The sequence below is a fragment of the Sceloporus occidentalis genome, unplaced genomic scaffold (genome assembly GCF_023333645.1).
Source record: "Sceloporus occidentalis isolate IW3139 unplaced genomic scaffold, rSceOcc1.0.p SCAF_5, whole genome shotgun sequence".
NCBI lineage: Eukaryota > Metazoa > Chordata > Lepidosauria > Squamata > Phrynosomatidae > Sceloporus > Sceloporus occidentalis.
This window is the reverse complement of record NW_028316985.1, coordinates 52,877,514-52,900,262: the sequence shown is the minus strand read 5'-3', so window position 1 is coordinate 52,900,262 and position 22,749 is coordinate 52,877,514. Positions and strand designations below refer to the sequence as shown.

The following is a 22,749-nucleotide window of genomic DNA, read 5'->3' as shown; positions in this document are numbered from 1 at the left end:
TAAACCAGAAACATGGGAAATTCCAGCCACACAGAAAAAAAATACTTATTCATAGATTGCATAGCTAGGAATTAATTTCCACACAAAAAGGTGAACTTCTGATGATTTTTGAAAGATATTAGACAAATTCATAGAAAATAAAGCTCTCAATTGCTACCGATAGCCATATAAGCATGCTTCTCAATGCCAGCCGTTGGAGAAAACAGTAGCAAAAGAGGATATCTCTCTTATGTTCTGTATTTGCATTTCCTATAGGCAGCTCCTTGACTACTATAGTAAATAGGATGCTGACCCATGAAAGATTTTGACCTGATCCAGAATGGCTTATATCATGGCATCATGCTGGCATATATCTAGCATTACAATAGTTAATCTGGAGCTTAAACAGAACATGGATAATTGAGGCCATACTCTATCTTGTCATGCAGTGTTACAATGGGAGTAAACAAACTAGTTGGTAAAAAGAAGTCTGTGAAAAGGAAACCACCTGCATTTCCTGAGTCAAATATGGATTAAGGAGCATCCATAGTGATAAACTTTTAGATTGTAAGTCTGAAGGTGGGGAACCGTCTAATTAAAAATAATAATAATTGTAAGCCGCTTTGAGAGCCTTTACGGTTGAAGGGCAGAATATAAATACCATAAACAAACAAACAAACAAACAAACATGTTTTCGCCAGGCAAGTACAACTCTTCTTAGCACAAGATGAACACTACTCCTTTGGTGAGATTAAACACTCATTGTACCTGTGTCATATTTGTACTGAGCTTTACCTTTTTTGTCTTAATCCAATACATCATTACAAGCAAACACTGCCTCAGTAAAAAGGGGGAAAAAGTGGGGTACCATCTGGATATCCATGGCCATTCTCTCAAACTATCAGTGATGTCAGCTCAGCAGTTTTATGTAGATGTTAAATTAATTTGGGGAAACAATTAGCAACCTCTGATACCTAGGATCTGAAATACTAAGTAATGGAGTAGTATTCCCTCACAACAACATTAGGCAACTCAATGTTCCAACTTCCATTCCAGACTGCCTATCCAGAATGATACTATAGCTGATAGTATCAAAAGCTTCTGGGAGAATTAACAGGATTATCTTTCTTTCAGTGTAAGTCATTCATCAAGACACCAAAAACAAACTCAGGGCTAAAAACTACATCCAAGCTCTGAATGCAATTAATTTAGACACCCAATCTGCTATAGGGGTTGTCTGGAGTTGTATTAGCACCCATCACAGCACCCTGTCTAGAAAAGAGTGGTAGCAGATGCCTCCCCACTCTGCCTACCACTTCCTACTCATCAACGTATGCTCATCAAATTTGCAGATGACACAAAATTAGGAGGATTAGCTAATACCCCAGAGGACAGGATCAAAATTCAAAATCACCTTAATAGATTAGAAAGTTGAGCCAAAGTTAACAAAATGAATTTCAACATGGAGAATGTAAGGTACTGCACTTAAAGCAGAAAAATGAAATGCACAGATATAGGATGGGGCACACCTGGCTTAACAAGACTACATGTGAAAGGGATCTAGGAATCCTAGTAGAACACAAGTTGAACTTGAGTCAGCAGTGTGATGTGGCAGCTCAAAAGGCCAATGCGATTTTACGCTGCTTCAATAGAAGTATAGTGTCTAGATCAAGGGAAGTAATAGTGCCACTGTATTCTGATTTGGTCAGGTCTCATCTGGAATACTGTGTACAATTCTAGGCACCACAATTAAAAAAGGATGTTGACAATCTGGAGCATGCCCAAAGGAGGGCAACTAAAATGGTGAAGGGTCTGGAAACCATGGCCTATGAGGAACAACTTAGGGTGCTGGGGATGTTTAGCCTGGAGAAGAAATGGTTAAAAGGTGATATGATAGCCAGTTTAAAGATTTGAAGAGATGTCATATTGAGGATGGAGCAAGCTTGGTTTCTGCTGCTCCAGAGAACAGGATCCGGAATAATGGATACAAGCTACAGGAAAAGATTCCACCTAAACATTAGGAGGAACTTTCTGACAGTGAAAGCTGTTCCCTCGGAGTGTGGTGGAGTCTCCTCCTTTGGAGTTTTTAAACAGACCATCTGGCCATCTGTCAGGGATGCTTCGATTGTGACTTCCTGCATGGCAGGGGGTTGGACTGGATGGCCCTTGTGGATACTCCCATCTCCCATCACAAGATGCAGCAGAAAGTTCTAAAGAAAAATAATGGAGGAATACACTAAGCTTGAGCAATTAGTTGCTTTTACTATATGACCACTTTTCAGTGTTTCTTTGGCTTCCTTTGGAAAAAAATGCAGCAGACATATATGAAGCTTAAAACAGCAGGACACAGTGGCTATGGGTAAAAACTCTGAAGCAACCCACAACACAACAGCAGCAAACTCAAGGTCTTTTAACTACTTCTCCACTTTTTCATTCTGGTTGCTCTGCTCTCTTCCCCTTAGTTTCAAATATGGTCAGAGATGCTGTAAACTATTACCACCAGCAAAGGATCATGTCTTTTGCCATCTTCCTCAGAATACCTTTGGATCGCTTCTTGAGCTTTCTGGGGAAAGGAAGGTCGCTGGCTAGGGTGGTGGCCACTGCAGGTACTTTGCATTATATGTGACTGCCACCTCCCTCCACCATAAATTAGCCAAGGATGAAAGCATCTTTCCTTGAAAACAATTCAAATGAAGCGCTAAAATTATTCTATAGAGAATATGAGTGGGATTTTCTCATATAATAAAACTTAAAACATTTAGCTGACTTACGGAAAGCTTTCACTACTATGCACGTTGCTTGCACGCAGCAGGCCATAGAAAGACACATGTGCACCATCTGTTAAGTTGAGTTCATGCTCTTTACCTTCTCTGATCATTGTACGCTTGAGCAAACTCGAGCATTTCAAAGCCAGTTCCAAGGCATCCATCCAACATCTACCTAAAAATAAATACAAGTAGTTGTATACCTCATATTAGTAATCTTACAAATGGGAAATCTTAAAAGGTCTCCAATTCAGATGTTTGCAGATTTGAACCACAGAACTAGGATTTTAGATACCACATCTCAAATCCAGAAAGGTGATTTATGTTTATAGAAACCTATTTAAATATGTCTCTTTATACCCTGACCTTTACTCAAAGGTCCCATTTATCTCAATTGGATGAACTGCCATTCAACTATGCTTGGGAGTGCCTCTCTAGCATCTGATTTCCCAAAAATACCAATTCTAAATAGATATATATTTGGATTAAATGAGGAGGTGTCTTCTTAAAGAAAGACACTGGTGTACATCGTAACTAATATTTGAAGGCTCCCTCTCAGTAGTTTGTTCTTTTTCTTAAATATGAAATTCAAGTAAAAACCTATCTACGTATCATTTATTTGGATCTAGACTTTATGCTTACAATGACACCAATGAGAAAAGGTAGCCCCATCAATTTCAATAGGCATACTCATGACAAAATCTGGATCCAATCCAATGTCTAGTAGTTAAGACTTGAAAGAATGATCTGTTCAGGTCATGTAGGAAACTAAAATTGCTATTTTAGTACAGCATTTAAGTGCCAGGTTCCAAAAGGCTGCCTGAAGCTTCTGTATATGCATCTGATTTTTCCTCAGAGACGTGTCTCAGGACACTATCTCCTTATAGCATCTCGTTTTTGTGAATATTTTAATATTGGAAAACCATGATGCAACATGATTGATGCTGCTATAGAGTATCAGAATTATATAGATTGCTGCCTAGTCAATATCTGGGAGCCTATGTGAAGTGCTCCAAACTCCCTGAAAGAAGAATGGGCTGTAAATGTAACCATTATATATACAACAGCTAAAGCTGCATCTAGATTATAAACAAAAAATCGTAAAGATCCTTGACCATACAATTATTAGTATTATTATAATTTATATGCCACCTTTCTCCCAAAATTGGGACTCAGGGCAGGTTACAATATAAAAAAATGCAACTAAAAGCATCCAAAAAGATTAATATTAAAATAGGATTAAACTCTCAAAATGATTTAAAAGTACGAAGATAAAACACCAGTAAAAAGATTAAAAGCCTTCAAAACAATTCTGTCTAAAACAGTGCAGTTTTTGAAAACTTTCTACTTTAAAAGCCTGTTGGAATAAAAAGTTCTTTGCCTGATGATGGAAGAATAGCAGGGAGGGGGCCATCTTGGCCTCCCTGGGAGGGAAGTTCCAGAGTCTAGGGGCAGCCACCTAGAAGACCCTCTCTCGCATCCTCACCAACCATACTTGTGACAAGTTACAACTTAAATGGATCTATATTTGTTTATTGGTAAAAATCGTATTTCTGAAATAAACTGTTTACTTTGTTTGCATCATGTGCCATAAAAACCAAGGAATACTTCCTAAGTATATTGTTTCTGTGTGTCTGTATATATCTGCATACAATACATCTGGAAAAGTGATGGATTTTTTTCCATGGTGGTAGGTGAACTGAGATCTCTGAACGTCTAGACAGCATCTTCAGTAACTTGTACTGTTAAAAAATGCTGTTTCTATTACTATACCTCATTAATTAGTTACTGTATATACTCATGTATAAGTCTAGAAATTTTAGTAAAAAAACAGACGCAAAAACTTGAGTTGACTCCAGGTGAAAGTCAAGAGTGTAAGCATTGACCCCCTCTACTTTCTCATCCAGCCAGGCTTTGGGGTGAGCACAAACAGTTATGCCTCCTGGAATTTTGTAAGTTCTTTGGCATCATTTTCCATTGCTTTATTACATGCACCTAAATTTTACCCTCAACGTATCCACAGGTTATATCAAAATTCTTAATTTTGGCTCCCAAACCTGCTCTCGACTTATAGATAGGTTGACTTATAGTCAACCTATGGTAAATTTTGCCACTTTCACAACACCAACTTTTGTACTTTTTCCACTATTTTCTCTCTGATTTTGTTGTTTTTTGTTTGTTTGTTCTTTTAGAATCCAGAGTGAGTTTAAATAACAATTTAGCAATTCACTAGGATCATTGTTCTATGAAAGTAACTGAAAATATAGCTGTATTCTTTCATTAGCATCTCAGGCAAAGTTTTCCTTTGCTCAATTTGTTATGGTGGGAAATTTACCAGTATCTCATTGTCTTTCCCATAAAAACTAATTCATATTTGTTATACTGATGACAATCTGGAAAAAAAAACTGAGGGCATATAATCTGGACTGTAGACCAGGGGTAGGCAACCTTTTTGAGCCGGGGGCCGGGTTGCTGTCCCTCAGACAACTGGGGGGGCCGAAGCCAAAAAATAAATAATTAAATAATTTTTCAAAAAAAAATTAAATAAATAAATAAACCAGGACAAATGTAGGACAAAATTTTCAAATGGTGGACACTTTTTTTAAAAAAATGGAGGACACGTGAAAAAATTTGCTGATTTTTTTAAAAAATGTTAATATAAATGCATGTTTCTGAGACTTCTATAGACAATTGCCCCTGCGCGCAAGAGGCCAAAGGCCCCGGTGGCAATCGGCGGCAGGACTGGGCTGGGGCCGGTCCCAAGGCCTCGCCGGGCCGCATCCGGCCCGCGGGCCGCAGGTTGCCTACCCCTGCTGTAGACCATAAACAGAGAATGCAATGGTGTTACGTTTACAAACCTATTTCCTGAAATTTCTTAATCACAGTGGTATTTGCAGTGCTTATTCTTGGCTTCTAAAGGAATTCAAGCTTGGCATCCCATAAAGGATTTCTCGCCCCTGCTTCCTCGTTTGATTTAGAGGAGGGCTGGGCAAATATGGCAGGGATCAATTTTTGCACCTATGATAGGTCCTCATGACGCTACGTCCTTATAGCATCTCATTTTTGTGGATATCCACATCAACTGGAAGTCACAACTAGAGGTCACTTCCAGTTACAACTTCTGCCATTTGGGAAGTGTGTGTGTGGTTCCAAATAATCCACCAATCCTGAAGGCATGGCTTGCCCTTATTTTTATTTGGGTGGAAGAGGGACAGTTTTCCCCCTCTGTATTTTTTTTGGAGTGCACAACTCTGGGATGCCACAAAACGGGAGTTGAGAGCTGTAGGTAGCCCACAGAGCAAATATTCCCCACCTGTGATTCACAATATAGCATTTGGTAAAATCTAATGTCCACACATACATATATATAATTCGGCTCTTAATTTGCATTTCTTAGTATCATGTGCTTCATATACTCTCACATCAAGAAAAGTAATAAACTGGTCTCAAAAGAAAAAATATTAGTTACCATCTGATTCTGAAGCTGCTCGGATGATCAAATAACTGCTAGGTAATGGCTGTGTTATAGAGCCAACAGCTTCCCCTTTAGGGCCCTGAAAACACAAACAAGAGATATAGTTTTATATTCATTTTACAGTGTGTAACCATAGAGTTACTTTGTGTTGCATCTCTTTAAACTACAGTTTTAATATTGTGTACAAATTATCATCCTATATTCTTCCTTGATACATGATGCATGTTTGGTTCACCATGCAAGTTGGGTACCCCATACATATACGGGCAAAATGTTCCATTTTTATGCTAAAAAGCTGATAGTGGAGGTATTTTCACACCTGCTGAAGCAATGGGGTTATGTTAACAAATGCTTTATGTTTAAGCACAACAGCTTTCTTCTGCAAGTTTCATTTGTTTCAACAGATTCCCACATGAGATCAGTTTTGCCCCTTTCAATGCCTCTGGATATTCAAAGCTGTACTTTGGAAAGGGGGTATATAAATAAAATTGTTGTTGTTGTTGTTATTCAGGGAACTAATATCTGAGAAAATAAGCTAAATTTAACAGCTGTATAGGTCTGCTGGACCCACCTATGCCAAATGAAAGTACTCTGAGATGATTAATATTTAAAGGTGCAGAAAGGTTTAGCATGTCATCAGTATAATGTTCTATTCAGCATTAAGAATACATATTCATTTACCTTAACAGCCCAGATAGACTGCTCCAAAGGATGGAAAAGTTTGAAACAAAATCCATCCTTTTTTGAAGGCCGCTCAATGAGTTCACATGCGTTCAAAAGTACTGTTCCCACCCACTGGCCATTTTTAGGAGTTTTGTAAATAAGCAATACTCCTGGTTTCAGCACACACCAAAGTTTGGTCCAGCTTTTCAGTGTACCACGAATCTAAACAGGAAAAAAGAAGTGTTTAGTCTATTAAAAAAAATCATTCCAAGCACAGAAGACCTCCCTTACAATATATGCAACCTCTTCAGTATTATAAAACTGCAATAAGATATTTCTAAGTATCAGTCAAATCTCATACACTCATCCACAAACAGAATAATACTATACACTCTATAATGTTACTTGATAGTCTAGTAAGTCAAATTACTAAAGGATATCAAATGTAATATGCAGGTTGCTTTTCTCTGAAATTAAATCATGCAAAGTAACCCTATACAAATCCACTCAGAAGTAAGAGTATAGAGACTACTAGCTGAGTATAGGATTCCACTTGTAAGTTACTATTTTATGTTACATGCATAAATGGAGACACCATTCCTGATGAAAGAGCCTCAGTTGACAGTTGTACAATCTACTGGTTAAGGTGCAAGGTTGAAATGTGAATTGAATGCAGGTTCACATGATCCCCAGTCAGCACTGAAGCTCACCTGGCAAGCCTCAAGGAAATTACGCTCTTGGACTAATTTAATTCAGAGTTATTTTTCAGAGTGCAAAATAAAATGCTGTCATGAAAGATACTACTGTAACTAATAAATTAAAAATTAAAAAAGCACATCAACAAGCCATCAGATTTTAATCCATCTAGGAAAACAATGAGGTTGGAGCAGCAACATCTCGGGCTTAATATTTTATTGATCAGTGTGGAATACTTAATTCCTATATGGCCTGTGATAAACACTAAAATTAAGCAGCTCTGAATTATTTCACACCCATGTTAGTTTTACTGTGCTTTTTGTGAGGCATCCAGAGCTTTATGTCCACACATATGAAGAGAATGTATGTAGCCTGTTAAAAAAAATTGTATATCAATATATGAATTACAAAATGTTCCTCTAAGAAACATCTTGTAATTCAAATCATATTTAATACAAAGGGATCACCAGTTCAATTAGTCACCACAGACAGAAGTAGCGATGGCAACCGCAATAAAGCAGCAGCTAGGTATTCCTCTCGGTTCCTAAACCATCAAATACTGAGCCTTTGGGATACAATTAAGACATTCTCTGTTGTGGGTAAACATTAGAAGCTAAGCAGGATTCTACTATTTACTATTCTGGTAGATAAACAACAACTACAACTTTCACTAATATTACACACAATTTCTGACCTTTAGCCAGTCAGCCATGACAATGACTGATGGATCTGTGATTGTACTAAGTAATTCTTTTGTAGCTCTTTTCTTCTCTTCCCTGTAATTTTTCTTTTGAACCTGTAAATAAAGTATGAACAAGAGGGAGTAAGAAATTTAACTAATGGGAAAATGTTTATGAATTGCCTAGTCTTGCAAAAAGCGAAAGTCAAAATATAAAAGGAAATGTTATATGCCATGGCTGCATCCACACTGCAGAATTAATGCAGTTTGAAGCTGCTTTAACTGTCATGGTGCCATCCTATGTAATCCTGGGATTTGTAGTTTGTCATGGCACCAGAGCACTCTGACAAAGAAGGCTAAATATCTCAGAAAATTACAAATCCCAGAATTCCATAGCATTAAACCATGGCAGTTAAAGTGGTGTCAAACTCCTATTATTACTGCAGTGTGGATGCATCCTTAGTTCAGTTGATAAAAAATCAACAACAGCAGTACTAGCTGAGCTGTTTATCATCATGATATAATACCTATTGCTAGCCAGTTTCATATAAAGTCTCTTTATATGATGGTTCTTCAGCTATATAAACTTACATTATGTGGACATTCAAGGATGGCCTTCTTTGCTATGGCATTGCTGTCCCCTTGGATACTCATTTAGTGCAGTTAGTTTCATTTTATACCAAGTTCAAACTTAGATTTTCACCAAAGCTTTTAGGACATATGAACCATGGCCTGGAGAGAAGTGTAGAGCTTTTATACATGGTGTGCACTATTCTAAATTGTTGCTTTACTGTCTACACCCAAAACCTGACACAGGCTGGAATATAAATATTTTAACAAACAAACCAATATCTGTTGACAAGAACACTTGCTGGTACCAAAGTATAAGAGATGCAGAATAAGTGAAATGATTGTTTCATTGAATTCTTTCACAGTTAGTATAGCATATGACTATGTTAACAATAGGTATTTATGTAATTCTGATTTGTTTGTGTATTTGTTCCTGGCCACCTACCTACTTACCTACAAAAACAAACATTCTACTCTTCTGGTGCTTAAATGCCACACTAACTAGAAGTTACAACTGGCAGTAACTTGGCAAACTTTCACTTTTTTAAAAATAGATTTGCATTAAGTTATTCTACTTTCTGTGTTTTTCTAAGAACTACACTGTTGTTCTTGCTGTTGTGTGCCATTGATTCAACTCTAACTTATGGTTGCCCTATCCTAGAGTTCTCTTGGGACTATTTACTCAAGATGAAAATTGTCATCACCTTCCTCTGAGGCTGAGAGAGCATGACCTGACCAACATGACCCAGTGGGTTTCCATGGCTAAGCAGGGATTCAAACCCTAATCTCCCAGAGTCTTAGTCCAGCACTTAAAAACACTACATCACACTTTCTCTCATTTACTACATTATCTCATAATAATTATGCATATTTTAAATTTATCGTTAGTGATTACTGTATATACTCATGTATAAGTCTAGAAATTTTAGTCAAAAAATTGACCCCAAAAACCTAAGTCGACTTATCCATGGGTTGATGTAAATTCTATATTTTAACTCTTATTAAAAAGGGAACCATCCCCTGGTGAAAGGCAAGAGAGCAATTTGCCCTGGAAGCACAGACCTCTATTCTCTCTCCCATCCAGCCTTTAGTGTGAGCCAAAGCAGTTATGCTTGCCATAATTTTGTAGGTTCTTTGGCATTGTTTTCCTTTGCTTCATCATTTAGATCCATTGTTGCATGTCCCAAAGTTTCACCCTTGACTTATCCAAGGGTCATATGAAAATCCATAATTTTGCCCCCTAAACCTGCCCTCGACTTATACATGAGGTCGACTTATAGTCGAGTATATACGGTAAGAACCAATGTGGTGTAGTGGTTTGAGCATTGGACTATGATTCTGGAGACCAGGGTTCAAATCCTGGCTTGCCCATTTAAACCCACTAGGTGACCTTGAGAAAGTCACACTCTTAGCCTCAGAGGATGGCAATGGCAAACTCCCTCTGAACAAAGGCTAGGAAAACCCCATTATAGGTTCACCTTAGGGTTGTTATATGTCAACAACAACAACCAAAAAAAAGGTAGCAGTTACTTTTAAATCCCTTGTATGATTCAGCAACTTGGGTTAGAAAAGCAGGTATTTGTTAAATTTTTTTTTAAAAAAAACAGTTTCCATGATCCTAAACTGAAAGAAAAAACAGACCTCAAGTTAATTTAGTATAATTTCTATATATATAGATGTGACCCATTAGCACATAGTGGTAATGACTAGTAACATATTTATTATTTTCACCAGAAATAAATCACCATGGCCACTTGGAAGCAATCATTTCTCATCCCTAACAGTAAACATACCAGAGTCCAGCCCTCTCCATCTTGGTGGCCTTTAGATACTTTTTAGACCACAACTCCTATCTTCCCCAGCCAATATTACCAACAGCCTGAATTGGAAGTTTTAGTCCAAAACATCTGAAGTACAGCAGGTTGGCAAAGGCTGATCAAATTTGTCTATGCATAATTCTCACTCAGATAAATGGTTAAAATGCCTGTACTGCAGGCACTCACTCACAAACCACAAGGCTGTGAGTTCAATACCAGCCAGGGCTCAGACTTGACTCAGGCTTGCATTCTTCCAAGGTCACTAAAATGAATACCCAGCTTGATGGGGACAATTAGCTTACAGTTGTAACCCACTTAGAGACTGCTTAGAGTGGTATGAAGCAGTATATAAATGAAGCTGCTATTGCTGTAAAGCCACGTGTAGGCTGTACCACTTTGGGCTGCAACTTTGAACTGGGGGCTCATGTAACTGAATAGTCTTGTATAAAAACTGGTAGAGCCCATCAACAGGCTTGCCAAGAAGACCGTTGCTAAAATCTAGAATGTTTTCAAGGTATTCTGTGCAGGTGCGCTCATATGTGTATCACAGAGACTACACAGAACAATAGGGCTGGGGAACCTAGGGGTCTCTAAATGCTGGACTATCACTTCTATCATTCTTGACTATTGGTGATGTTGGTGGGGCTCTTGGCAGTCCATTTGGAAGGCTACAGGTTATTTATCACTATCCTTAAGAAACACACTATATTCTAAAGATGCATCAAGCCTTGTAAAGTATTTTCTAAAGATAATTATGATACTAATAGATTCAACACTGCAGCTTTTCCAATATCCTAATGTATCTCTGAAGTTCTTCAGTATTTCCCGTTTAGCTTGAGTGATGCTGCCTAGCCAGAAGAATGGGGATTGTAAGCATGCTGTTTTGGAAAGCCACTCACCTTAAGAGACTCCTTCTTGGTGAGCTTAGTAGCAGAAGAGTTGTTGGTGGAGGCAGCGGTAATATCCTTCTCTGACCCATTATAAAGCTTAGATTCTGACTGAAAATATACATCACAAATAATGAGTAAAATACTAGTTATCTTTTCATCAATTAAACTTCAGTTAAGCAAAATGAGAAAACCAGAAAGTTTGTCAGCCTACAGCTCTAAGGTTTATATTTATATTGCTTCATTTCATTGGGGCAGATACGGAACTTTAATGAATCCTAAAACAAGTCTTCATATAGTATTTTCCATGTGTCTCTGTTTGCTTGACTTTTAAAAATGATCATTTTGAAGAACAGAATTCAAAATTATCAACTGAGCTTTACATGGGCAAACAGAAATAGGACTTCCCACGCTCATTGCCACCTACAGACTTACTTCCTGCTCCACCAAGGAAAATATGGAATTTCTCCATGCTAGTATTAAGAACAGTTCCCTGAATATATTACAATTTTATTCTAGAGATGCATAATTTTATTTCATTTAAGTGTTGGAATGAGCAAAGTATGATGAACAGACTGCATGCAGCTCCTGAGATCCCAATGTATGGCCCCTGAGGCCTTCCAGATCCCCTAAAATTTAAAGGGAAATCTTTGCATTAACTTTTAGGCATTTTTTGCCTGACAACTGGCCAAACATACTCAAAATCAGGTAGAAGTACAACAGTTTACCTTCCCCACCCATTCAAGGTGACCAGATGTCCTAACAGCAAAGTAAGACAAGGCACTGCAAAATGTAAGACATTCAAGAAAAATGTAGGACATGGTAAAACAAAAGCTGAAAACACTAGTATAAATGTAAATTCATGCTTCTTAGTCATGCTCAAAATGTAGGTCATTTTAAAATTCCTCCTGAACAGAAGTTGAAATGTAGGATATATTCTGGAAAAGGAGGGCATCTGGTCATCCTGGACCTATCAGAGACTCCACACTCAGAAGAAAAAAAGGGACTGAAAACCAGTCAATATGACAGCTGTAAGGGACAGATCACATTTCTGGTGTGCCAAAACATGATGGAGCAGCCTGCTAGTAACGATGTGGAGGGAATATCCCCTCCCCCATCCACAACTGCCCACTGACTTATAGCATGCTAAGTTTTTACTGTGGCAACACAGGGTTTCGTAGTGGTTCTGAGATTGGGTTGGATCCAGATTCTGTGTTAGGCTTATGGAGAATACCTGTATCAAATTTCACAGATCCCACTCCCACATCACAAATCATCCCACTGAGAATAGTCCCTTGACTCTCTCTGTAGCATTAGCAGAAAGCGAGAAGGGCTTCCCATGGTGTGGATGGATGAGAAATGTCACTTCCACCAGTCCAATTCCTTGTGTTGAAAACAACTCAACCCCTTGGCCTCAATAGTCTAAAAATGGTTTCTTTATATGTACTGCCCACATGCTGGAGGGGAAAAAACCTGGTGATAATAATAGAACTGGTAGAGTCTCAGAACTATTCTGGCAACCTGTCACTCTTCTCTTGCTGATATTGTAACCAAGTTACTAGGAATTTCTCAGTAAGCATTTGCTCACTAAAAATATACTTTGGATGAGTTACAAGACATTTGTTTTCCTGGACATCAAAACATCAGTTTGACTGACAAGAGGAGATTAAGTAAGATAGTAGGAGCCAACAAAATCTTCCTGCTGAATAAAAGGCTAATGTTTTTATCAAAACCTATCTTACTCATTTGCTTTTCTGATACAGAACTCCAATATAAAAAAGATTCAGACTCAGAGGCATTCATGCAGCTCCTTTAGGTAATTTGAGGGCTCTACAACCTAAAGAGCACATGTGCAAGTGAAACCTCAGTAGCTGCTTCTGAGGAATCCAAAGTACAATTCCAGGATGGGCACAGGAGAAAAGACACTCCTGTTAAGAAATTAAGCATCTCTGTACACACACATTTTCTGTATGACTTTTCAAGAAAAGATCCAAACTCTGTAACTCAGCAAAACAATTGTAACTGTTGCTCAAATTACAAGCAATGCAGTAGATTCTACACAAAATGGATACATTATAACCAGTTTTAACAACAATATACAGTACATCAATCAGACTTCTAAAAGCATGGTTTTATTTGGATCTTTTCATTCTGATTTTTTTTTCCAGGGATAAACATGCCTTTTTTAAAAACCAATTCATAAACTGGCCATTCACTGCTTTGACAGATTCAGGAAGAAGACTTGCACACAGGTGACCTTGACCGTTGCTCTATTATTAGGTACTGCCTAGTTTCTGTTTTCTCTTTGCACACATCAGCTGCTGAGAAACCATTTCTATATGGCTGAAGTGTCACATCTAAATCACCCATGTTTACCATGTAAATCACCCTTCTGGCAGAAGCAGTAATTCTGATGGATATACACTACTGATGAAGGGGGAAAGGGAACCAGACAATCCATACAAGTGGCAGTGGCATGAATTATTGGTGGAATACTGAACCCAGTAAAGGTAATATTTCAAAGTTAACTATTAAATGATGAAAGTAGTTATGTGAGTACCTCCAAAAATCAGAAAGATGAGGTATTATGGGTTATCAAATGAAAAATGGTATAAAGACAGTTTCAGCACAATTAGACCTTAATACTGTTTATAGAATATACTGAATCCCAGTCTTATCAGTACATTTTTCAGACTCCATGTTACAGAAGAGTGCAATGAAGAAACAGCCAGCACTGATCTTAGAGCTCAACCTCTCAGCTACAAAACTTGATCATCACTTGCTCTACATTTATATAAAATATGAAATATATTCAATACAATATATTGTATTTCAGGTATGATGTCCAATTATCATGTATGTTAAACATATTCTAGCCTACTAACCAATTAGTTAAAGAATCACAGTACTCTTGAGCAGTTCTCACTTTTTTCTTGCCAAGTGGTTTTTAAAATTATTATTACTGAGTGCTCACATTATATTGCAAACATTATGACTCTAAATTAGAAGTGGGAATCATCTGTGCATCCGCATTTGTGTTATAACCAAAGCTACATATGTTACTTATTTTATGGCTTAATGAATGTGCAAAGCATTTTTAAAACACTTTGCTCATTCAAAATTATGTTGCTTGCTGTAAATATCATACCATTATGAAGGCCATCCTTCAATTAAGTCTTGAGGACATGATTTAAGAATAGGAATTTATTTCCCTCTACCACACCCTAAAACGAGGACTTAGAAACATTTTAAATAAATTGATGTAAAAGATACAAACATAGTGTACTTAATTCTGAAATATGATCCTTATTAAAGATATATCTAGAGTAGTAGGATATTTATACAAATTGTGCATTATCAATGCATTATTGAACCAATGAGGCAACACTAAAACATTTACTGGAAAAAATATATTTAAATGTAGCAAACTGAACAACGTGTTTGCTATTTTACCATAGCTAATGTACTTACCTTGCTTTTTGACATGGATTGTGCAGAATCATCTTTACTTTGTGATGCATCATCCTTCCCTCTGTCAAACCCTAAACAAGAATTTGAGATGACTGCATTACTCCAGTGTATGCCATTTATCTTACAGATTCCTATTCTGGCTTTCAAGTGAAGATTCAGCAAGGAAAAGTAAAAACATTTAAAACAGTAAAATATAAAATAGAGTTAATATAAAGATAAAACATTTCTATCCACATTATTCAGAAACTAGGTTTCAATTGTATTTATTTAAAATATTTCTAAGTGAGCGGGTGTGGTGTAGTGGTCTGAGTGCTGGACTATGATTCTGGAGACCAGGGTTCAAATCCTCACTCAGCCTTAGCAACTTGTTGGGTGACCTTCGGCAATAACGTGGTGATAGGAAGTTCACATTAGTGCTGCCATAAACTGGAATGACTTGAAGGCACAACAACAACACAATATTATCTTATGCTGGAAAGACATATGACTGAAATATAGTGGCATATAGCGCTAAGATATGCCTCTAGGGACAATATTCTACTACAAAAAATATATTTACTCAAATAACAAATCTATTAAATTCTAAGTATATTTGGGATGTAAATATCATTTGCCAGTGCCACAATTCTTTTAAAAATAAGAAAATTATGTTTGATGTTAAAGTCACATGGGAGACCAACTGCTGGTATAGACCAGCAAAAAGAGCCGGCTTCCCAGTGACTTGGGGGCATGGCATACACACAATACACATCCCCAAGATGCTGGGAACATGCTGTGAAGCCGCTCTGAGCAACCACATGGCAGCGGCGTTTCAATGGCTCAGTGTTTCCAGAATCTGCAAAAACTGCCACCACAGCGGCAAAGTCGTCTTTTCTTGGTGCAAAAAACAGCTTTCTGCTGCTTATTTTTGTGCTGGGAAAATGCCCGGGGTGTTTGCTCTGGCCCCCAAACCAGCGCTCAAAGGTGTGGCGTTAAGCCGCCCCTTTACCGCTGTCTGTTTTCAGCCCAAGAAACAAAACAAATCTTGTTTCCAATCTTTTTATATTGTATCTGCAAATACAAGCTTCAAAAGGTAATATAAACATTTGGGCTCTCCACGAGCGGCAGTTAGTCTTAAATCAAATGACAAAAGCCTCTTTGATTGTGAAACAAACAAACACACAAACAAAGAAGCTGAAGTGAACCATAGCTTCTGGCTTCTGAACGTGAAACTATGTTTAGTGGAAACTAACCAGAGTTTTGTAAGCCAAATCTTGGCTTATATGAAAGCTAACAACAATAATTACCACTTCATATATAACAGGAAAATAAGATTAACTATAGCCTTCCTTACTTGCATTCCTGCTCATACATAAAATAATAAATGGCACCAAAGGCGCCAGAATACCCTAGCCATTAATGATCATTTTTTGGACTTGGTTGTAACTGCTGCTTCCCTGTATATGAAGCAGGGAAAGAAAGTACAGTGTGTTTTTGCCTTACGTGGGGGATTTGTTCCGGACCCCGCCCCCCACGTAAGGCAAATATCATGTATGCTCGAGCCCCATTGAAAACAATGGGGCTCATGCATGGGATGTGCGCACCATGGGTGCATGCACCATTGCCTGTTCCATTGTGTGGCTTTCAGTGTAAACTGAAAGCCTCATATAGTGTTTCTGCTTATGACATGGACGCACTGTAGATGGGAGCATAAAGTAATTAAAATATCCTGGTTTATGAAATCAGAACCTGTTCATCCAAATGTGGCCATTTTTTGTTGCTCTTCTACACTTGATCTTCTAATGTATAGTATCTGTTATGTTATTACTAACACAAGTTCTCTATTGCAATATTTTGAAAAATAACAAGTTATGCACCTCTGTAATATTTGTTTTTAATAAATCAATGAAAAACATGTTTACAATACAGTCAACCCTCCATATCTGCAGATTCTGCACCTACAGATTCAACCAACAACAACTTGAAAATGTTCCAAAAATACAAATTCCTTAATTTTGCTATTTTATATAAGGGACACCATTTTACTATATTACTGTATATAATGGGACCCAGTGGCATCACTTGGGTTGGCATCAACTGGTGCAATAACTCATGGTATCATCCCCCCCCCCTTGACCTCTTCCCACACCATACCATATAGAATTCTTAGGAATGTTTTTTGTACTGATGTAATTCATAAATCATAATTTCCATATATCACTGAATGTACTGGTAATAGCTGTGACATAAACAACTAGTTAAATTAAAATATATACCTTTTAAATTACAATTATCATGAGCACAGCCCAAATGTATTTACTTGCACATAATTTCATGTGGTTAAAGTGAAAATTTGGTAAAATGTGATTTTTAAAAGAAGAATTTAAAAGTATAAAAATTTGTAATTTTTAAAATATTTTTAATTAAAAAGACCCTGGGGCCTCTCCTTTCTCTTTCCACTGAGCCTCACCCCATTCATGCCATGTCTTCAACATTTTAAAGGGAAACAGGCAAATGGCATAGACAATTTCTGACCAAAAGCAGATGTTTGAGGAGCAATGCCCCCCCTTAAGGTATCATCTAGCGCGGTCCACATATCCTGCACCCTCCTACTGAAGCCACTGATGGAACTTGAACATCCACAGGTTTTGGTATATGTGGGAGAGCGTGTCCTGGAACTCAACCCCAGCAGAAATCAAGGGCCCATTCTAGAGGATGTTACAAGAGCATGAAGACATAGAATCAACAGATTGGATGTTATGGAGATAGAAGCATGAATCATCCCAGTATTCCCAATTAGAGAAGGCCTACTGCACTAATGGGATCTGCTTAAGTGTTAACTCACTATTCAACAACTGATTCAATGGGTTTATTTCCAGGCCTAACCACTATGGAAACAGGCTGGCCAGGAAACCTGCTGCTAAACAAATATGCATATGATGGGCTAAAAGTCAATAAACGTAAAGGTTTCCCCTTAGGTGTGATTGTTGTGTCCGACTGTAAGTGTTCAACTGGTTAGTAAGCCAAGAGAGCCAGTGTTGTCAAAGATGACTACGCGATCAATAATAATAATAATAATAATAATAATAATATTTCATCAATAGTAAAATGAAAAACCAGCTTGAAATGGCATTAAATTTCCTGAAAATTAGGATGCATTGCTTGAAATCCACAGCCCTTTTAAACTAGCATCTATTTAGCTTTTCTCCTTTTTTCATAACACAGCATTCAATACATTTACAACCAATTTATATTCTGTAGAGCTCTGTGGGATTTACTCCCAGAAGAAGTACACAGAATGATGAAAGAAAACAGTTAAATGTTAATAATGGTAAAAAAATTTGACTTCTTAAAATTAATGTGAATATAGATGTATTGCAGAGAATTTACAAGTTTAAATACAATTCTTTCACTTAATGCGTAGAGTCCTCCAGAATATGTGTGCAACCCTTTATAGAAATCCAGTGTGCTAATTAAATCCAAAGGCACTGATGGGAAAGAACATAAATGAAATTCCAATGAGAGACATACAGTATTAGAAACAGCATGAAATATAAAATAATGTTACTACACCATCCCTCTACTTCCCCCCCCCCCCCCCTTTAAGGGGATGTCATTAAGGGAAGGTAGCACTGCTGGAGTTAACAGCATTATATTGTTCACAGTTGGTTCCTCTTGAGACCAAATCCATGTACAGACATGCAGTAACTTATATTAACACAGGAATCAAAATCAGAATATTTCAGATTATTACATTTTACTAGCCAAATGAGCTTTCAAAAAGACATAACAAAATGTCAGTTGATAGGATATGGCTAAGACTACCAACAAAGGACCTATAGTTAAAACAGGAAAAAGGCTAAGATATATAAATAAATATGGTGATTATGATTTTTAGGAGAGTGGCATCATATTTATGGTCAAATGATAGATTTAGGGGGGGGGGGGGGGGGGAATGCAAATTACTAAAAGGTCCATTAAAATGAAGCCAGAAGCTCACAATTACAGAAGCCAGACAAAGCCTGTGTTTTTTAAAAAATAAAAAATAAAATCACCAGCTTGGAAGATGAAGGGAATGCTGTGGATGTAAAATATCTTGATTTCAGTAACGCCTTCAACAAGGTCTCCCACAATATCCTTGTAAAGAAGGTAGTAAAATGTGGATTAGACAAGGCTACTGTTAGATGGATTTGTAATTGGTTGACTGGCTGAACCCAAAGGGTGCTCTTCATTTAGGAGAGAAGTGACTAGCAGAGTGCCACAGGGATCTGTCCTGGGCCAAGTGCTATTCAATATCTTTATCAATGACTTGGATAAAGGAATAAAAGGGCATGCTTATCAAATTTGCAGATAACACCAAATTAGGAGGCGTAGATAACACTCCAGAGGAAAGGCTCAAAATTCAAAATGACCTTAATAGATCAGAAAGCTGGGCCAAAACTAACAAAATGAATTTTAAGAGGGAGAAATGTAAGATACTGCACTTGGGTAGAAAAAATGAAATGCATAGATATAGAATGGGGGACACCTGGCTTAAAAACAGTACACTTGAAAGGGATCTAAGAGTCCGAACAGACCACAACTTGAACATGTGTCAACAGTGTCATGCAGCAGCTAAAAGAGTCAAAGCAATTCTAGAAGTATAATGTCTAGATCAACGGAAGTAACAGTATCACTCTATACTGCTTTGGGCAGGAATACTGTGTCCAGTTCTGGGCACCACAATTCAAAAAAGATATTGAGAAGCTGTAGCATATCCAGAAGAGGATGCCAAAATGATGAAGGATCTGGAAACCATATCCTATGAAGAGAGGCAGCTGGATATGTTTAGCCTGGAGAGACGGTTAAGAGGTGAAATGATAGCCCTGTTTAAATATTTGAAGGGGTGTCATACTGAGGATGGAGCAAGCTTGTTTTCTGCAACTCCAGAGAACAAGAGCCAGAACAATGGACTCAAACTACAGGAAAAGATATTCCACCTCAAAACCAGGAAGAACCTCCTGATAGTAAGAGCTGTTCAACAGTGGAAAACACTCCCTCAGAATGTGGTGGAGTCTCCTTCTTTGAAGGTTTTTAAACAGAGGCTGGATGACCATCTGTCAGGGTTGCTTTGAATGTGTGTTCCTGCATGGCAGGGAGTTGTACTGGGTGGGCCTTGGGGTCTCTTCCAAATCTATTATTCTAATTATAAATCAACTAATTTACTTTCACAGTATCTTTCCATGATATCAAGTCTGATCATTCAATCACAAATACAAATGTAAACCATGCATGCAATATTATGAGTAGTTTTTTTTTTTAATGTCAAAGAATGTGAATGTTGAGGACATAGCACTGATTTAACACAACACGAAATTTGACTTTTAGATTCACAGGAGTTATAAATAACAGATATCATCTACTCCACCCCAACTACAGTTCCATATACAGAAACCAACTGAAAACTGAATCTTTCTTCAACAATGGCAATACGAATCCTGCACCATGCCTGAGGGCAACAGGATAGCTTAAAAGGCACAAAGCTCTGTTTGCTCCTAATGGTAGGACTGGCCCTGTTGAAAAACACAATTCATAATCCACAAAATGCCTTTCTAATGAACTAAAATTATAGCATAGCAGCTTCATTTATATACCACTTCATACCATCTAAGCAGTTTACAACTGTAAGCTAATTGCCCCCAACAATCTGGTACTCATTTTAGCGACCTCGGAAGGATGCAAGCCTGAATCAAGCTTGAGCCCTGGCTGGTATTGAACTCACAACCTTATGGTTTGTGAGTGAATGGCTGCACTACAGACATTTAACCCATGCAGAATTTCTTACACAAAGGCTAAAAATATGCTCAGAACATATTTAAATCGCATTATTTCCAAATCTCAATTTCAAAGTCAATCCAATGTCTTCCAAAAAGACTCCCCCAAACAGTAAATGACTTTTTGAAAAAAGAGGTACTGCCTATAAAAAACATTTGCAAACAGAACTATTTCAGTGACAACATAAAAAAAGCAAAACAAACCTCGAAAGATAGGTGAAAGCTCGTTGTATCCTCCAAATGAAGCATTCCGGACAAGTTTTCGACCATCAGCTCGTGGAGGAAGCGAAACCCCAGCACATGAAGAAAACCTACGTCGTTGTGGACCCTCTTCCTTCATGAGTTACTTGTTCTGTGTAATGATTGTTGTCATTCAGAAGGCGGATTGTAATAAGAATGTTGCAGAGAAAGCCTTTGCCCTTACAGTCAGATCAGCAACATGCAAACCACAAATGTAGAGCAAGTGCCATGTGCTCAACGGGAATGAGAGCTAAGTGAGGCTGATGAAGTTGGTAAGAAAGCCTAGAGACATTTATGAATTCAAGTAAAACTGCTGCCAATCCTTCAGCAATAGCATTTCATATTTCATTCAGTATGCCTCAAGAGAAGTTGTTACTCTTCGTTGTTTTGCAGGCACCAGAAAACTGTCGTGACAAAGTAGATCAAATTAAGGCGTTATTAAAAAGGTTTCTGTACTGTCTAATCATCCAAACCTTATTGGAAAGCACCTCTTAGGGGTTCAGGGTCTGCCCTCTGCTAATAATAATAATAATAATAATAATAATAATCTACTCACAGAAGATGGCTCCAGGTGAGCATCATGGAGCCCACCTCCCTCCTGAACTCAACTATATAGATCAATGAATTGCCTGCTAAATGCTAAGCTAATAGTACATCCTATTGATTCAATGTTTTTCCTCTAGTAGGGGCAAGCAACTGCATTTAGACCAGTCTATAGGTATTTTAATAACTAGTGGGAAGAACATAAACCATTTACACAACCCTTCCTGACCTCATGGAAAATCCTCCTCTTCCTATCCAGATACACACAACTGAAGTCAGCTTCTATTCTTCCATTTCTGAGTGAAAAGCACAATGGAAGCAAGATGGCATCAATGTCCCAAGTGAGATCTTCTGCTCTGAATCCTCTTTGTACATCTTATTCTGTTTTTCATTTTTATGTACCCACACCTGGATGAGACTTACAGCATTTTATTAACAGACAGAGAACAAGAAATGGGAGCTATGACAGAGCTCACTTCTCAGGTACAGTCTGTTACAAATTTTATACCACAAAGGCTCTTACAGTATTCCACTTTACATGACATAATAATGTACTATTCCTACAATTAAATTTCAGCTGTGCCATTTATTATCATGGCACAAATTATAATTGTAACACACACATACACAAGCAGAATCTATTCTCAAGTATAGGGATTTAAGGGCAGAACTACCCATTATAAGAGAAACAATGGTTTCCTTAGTAACTAAGCTAAGTGGGTGGGCAACTACAGGGCAGAATCAATGGGCAGGGGGAATAGTAATTATCCAATTTTCAACACACCAATTCTACCATATACATTCCTCAGTCATTATTAGTATATATTTCCCAAAACAGGCTGTGAAACAGGACATGTACCCAGCTAAAAGTGGGGGAAACTGGCTTGACAGAACATGTGTGAGAAACAGCAACAGACATGAAAAAGTTAAACATCTCTCCCTCTTGCCCACTGATCTGCTCTGGTAAGTGTCCTAGCAAACAGATGTCTATTGAACACAAAAGGAAGAAAAAGATTTAAGAAGAGTTGTATTTGAAACCATTATCATAAAAAATTAAAATAAAAAATACAGGGCATGTGGATAAAACTAAATCAATTTAATAGATAATATTTTAGTTCAACTCTCTATAAGCAATATTTGATTTAATATTTAAATTCATATTCTTATCTACA

The 22,749-nt window shown here is 37.6% G+C and overlaps 1 protein-coding gene across 7 annotated transcripts in view; it reads right to left on the bottom strand.

The window, feature by feature from the left end:
- The window catches only part of LOC149312155 (oxysterol-binding protein-related protein 8-like), a 93,732-nt gene that overhangs the window by 29,017 nt on the left and 41,966 nt on the right, over positions 1-22,749 (bottom strand). For 5 of the 7 annotated variants that reach the window (XM_089524065.1, XM_089524066.1, XM_089524069.1 and 2 more), the window contains 6 exons: positions 15,003-15,073; positions 11,544-11,642; positions 8,273-8,374; positions 6,901-7,104; positions 6,214-6,298; positions 2,751-2,919 (listed from right to left, as the gene is read on the bottom strand). In XM_089524065.1, the coding sequence (XP_089380191.1) occupies positions 2,751-2,919; positions 6,214-6,298; positions 6,901-7,104; positions 8,273-8,374; positions 11,544-11,642; positions 15,003-15,073 (730 nt within the window). Of the gene's footprint in view, positions 1-2,750; positions 2,920-6,213; positions 6,299-6,900; positions 7,105-8,272; positions 8,375-11,543; positions 11,643-15,002; positions 15,074-20,998; positions 21,147-22,749 lie in introns of all 7 variants that reach the window. The other 2 variants (XM_089524067.1, XM_089524068.1) reach the window with 1 other exon arrangement.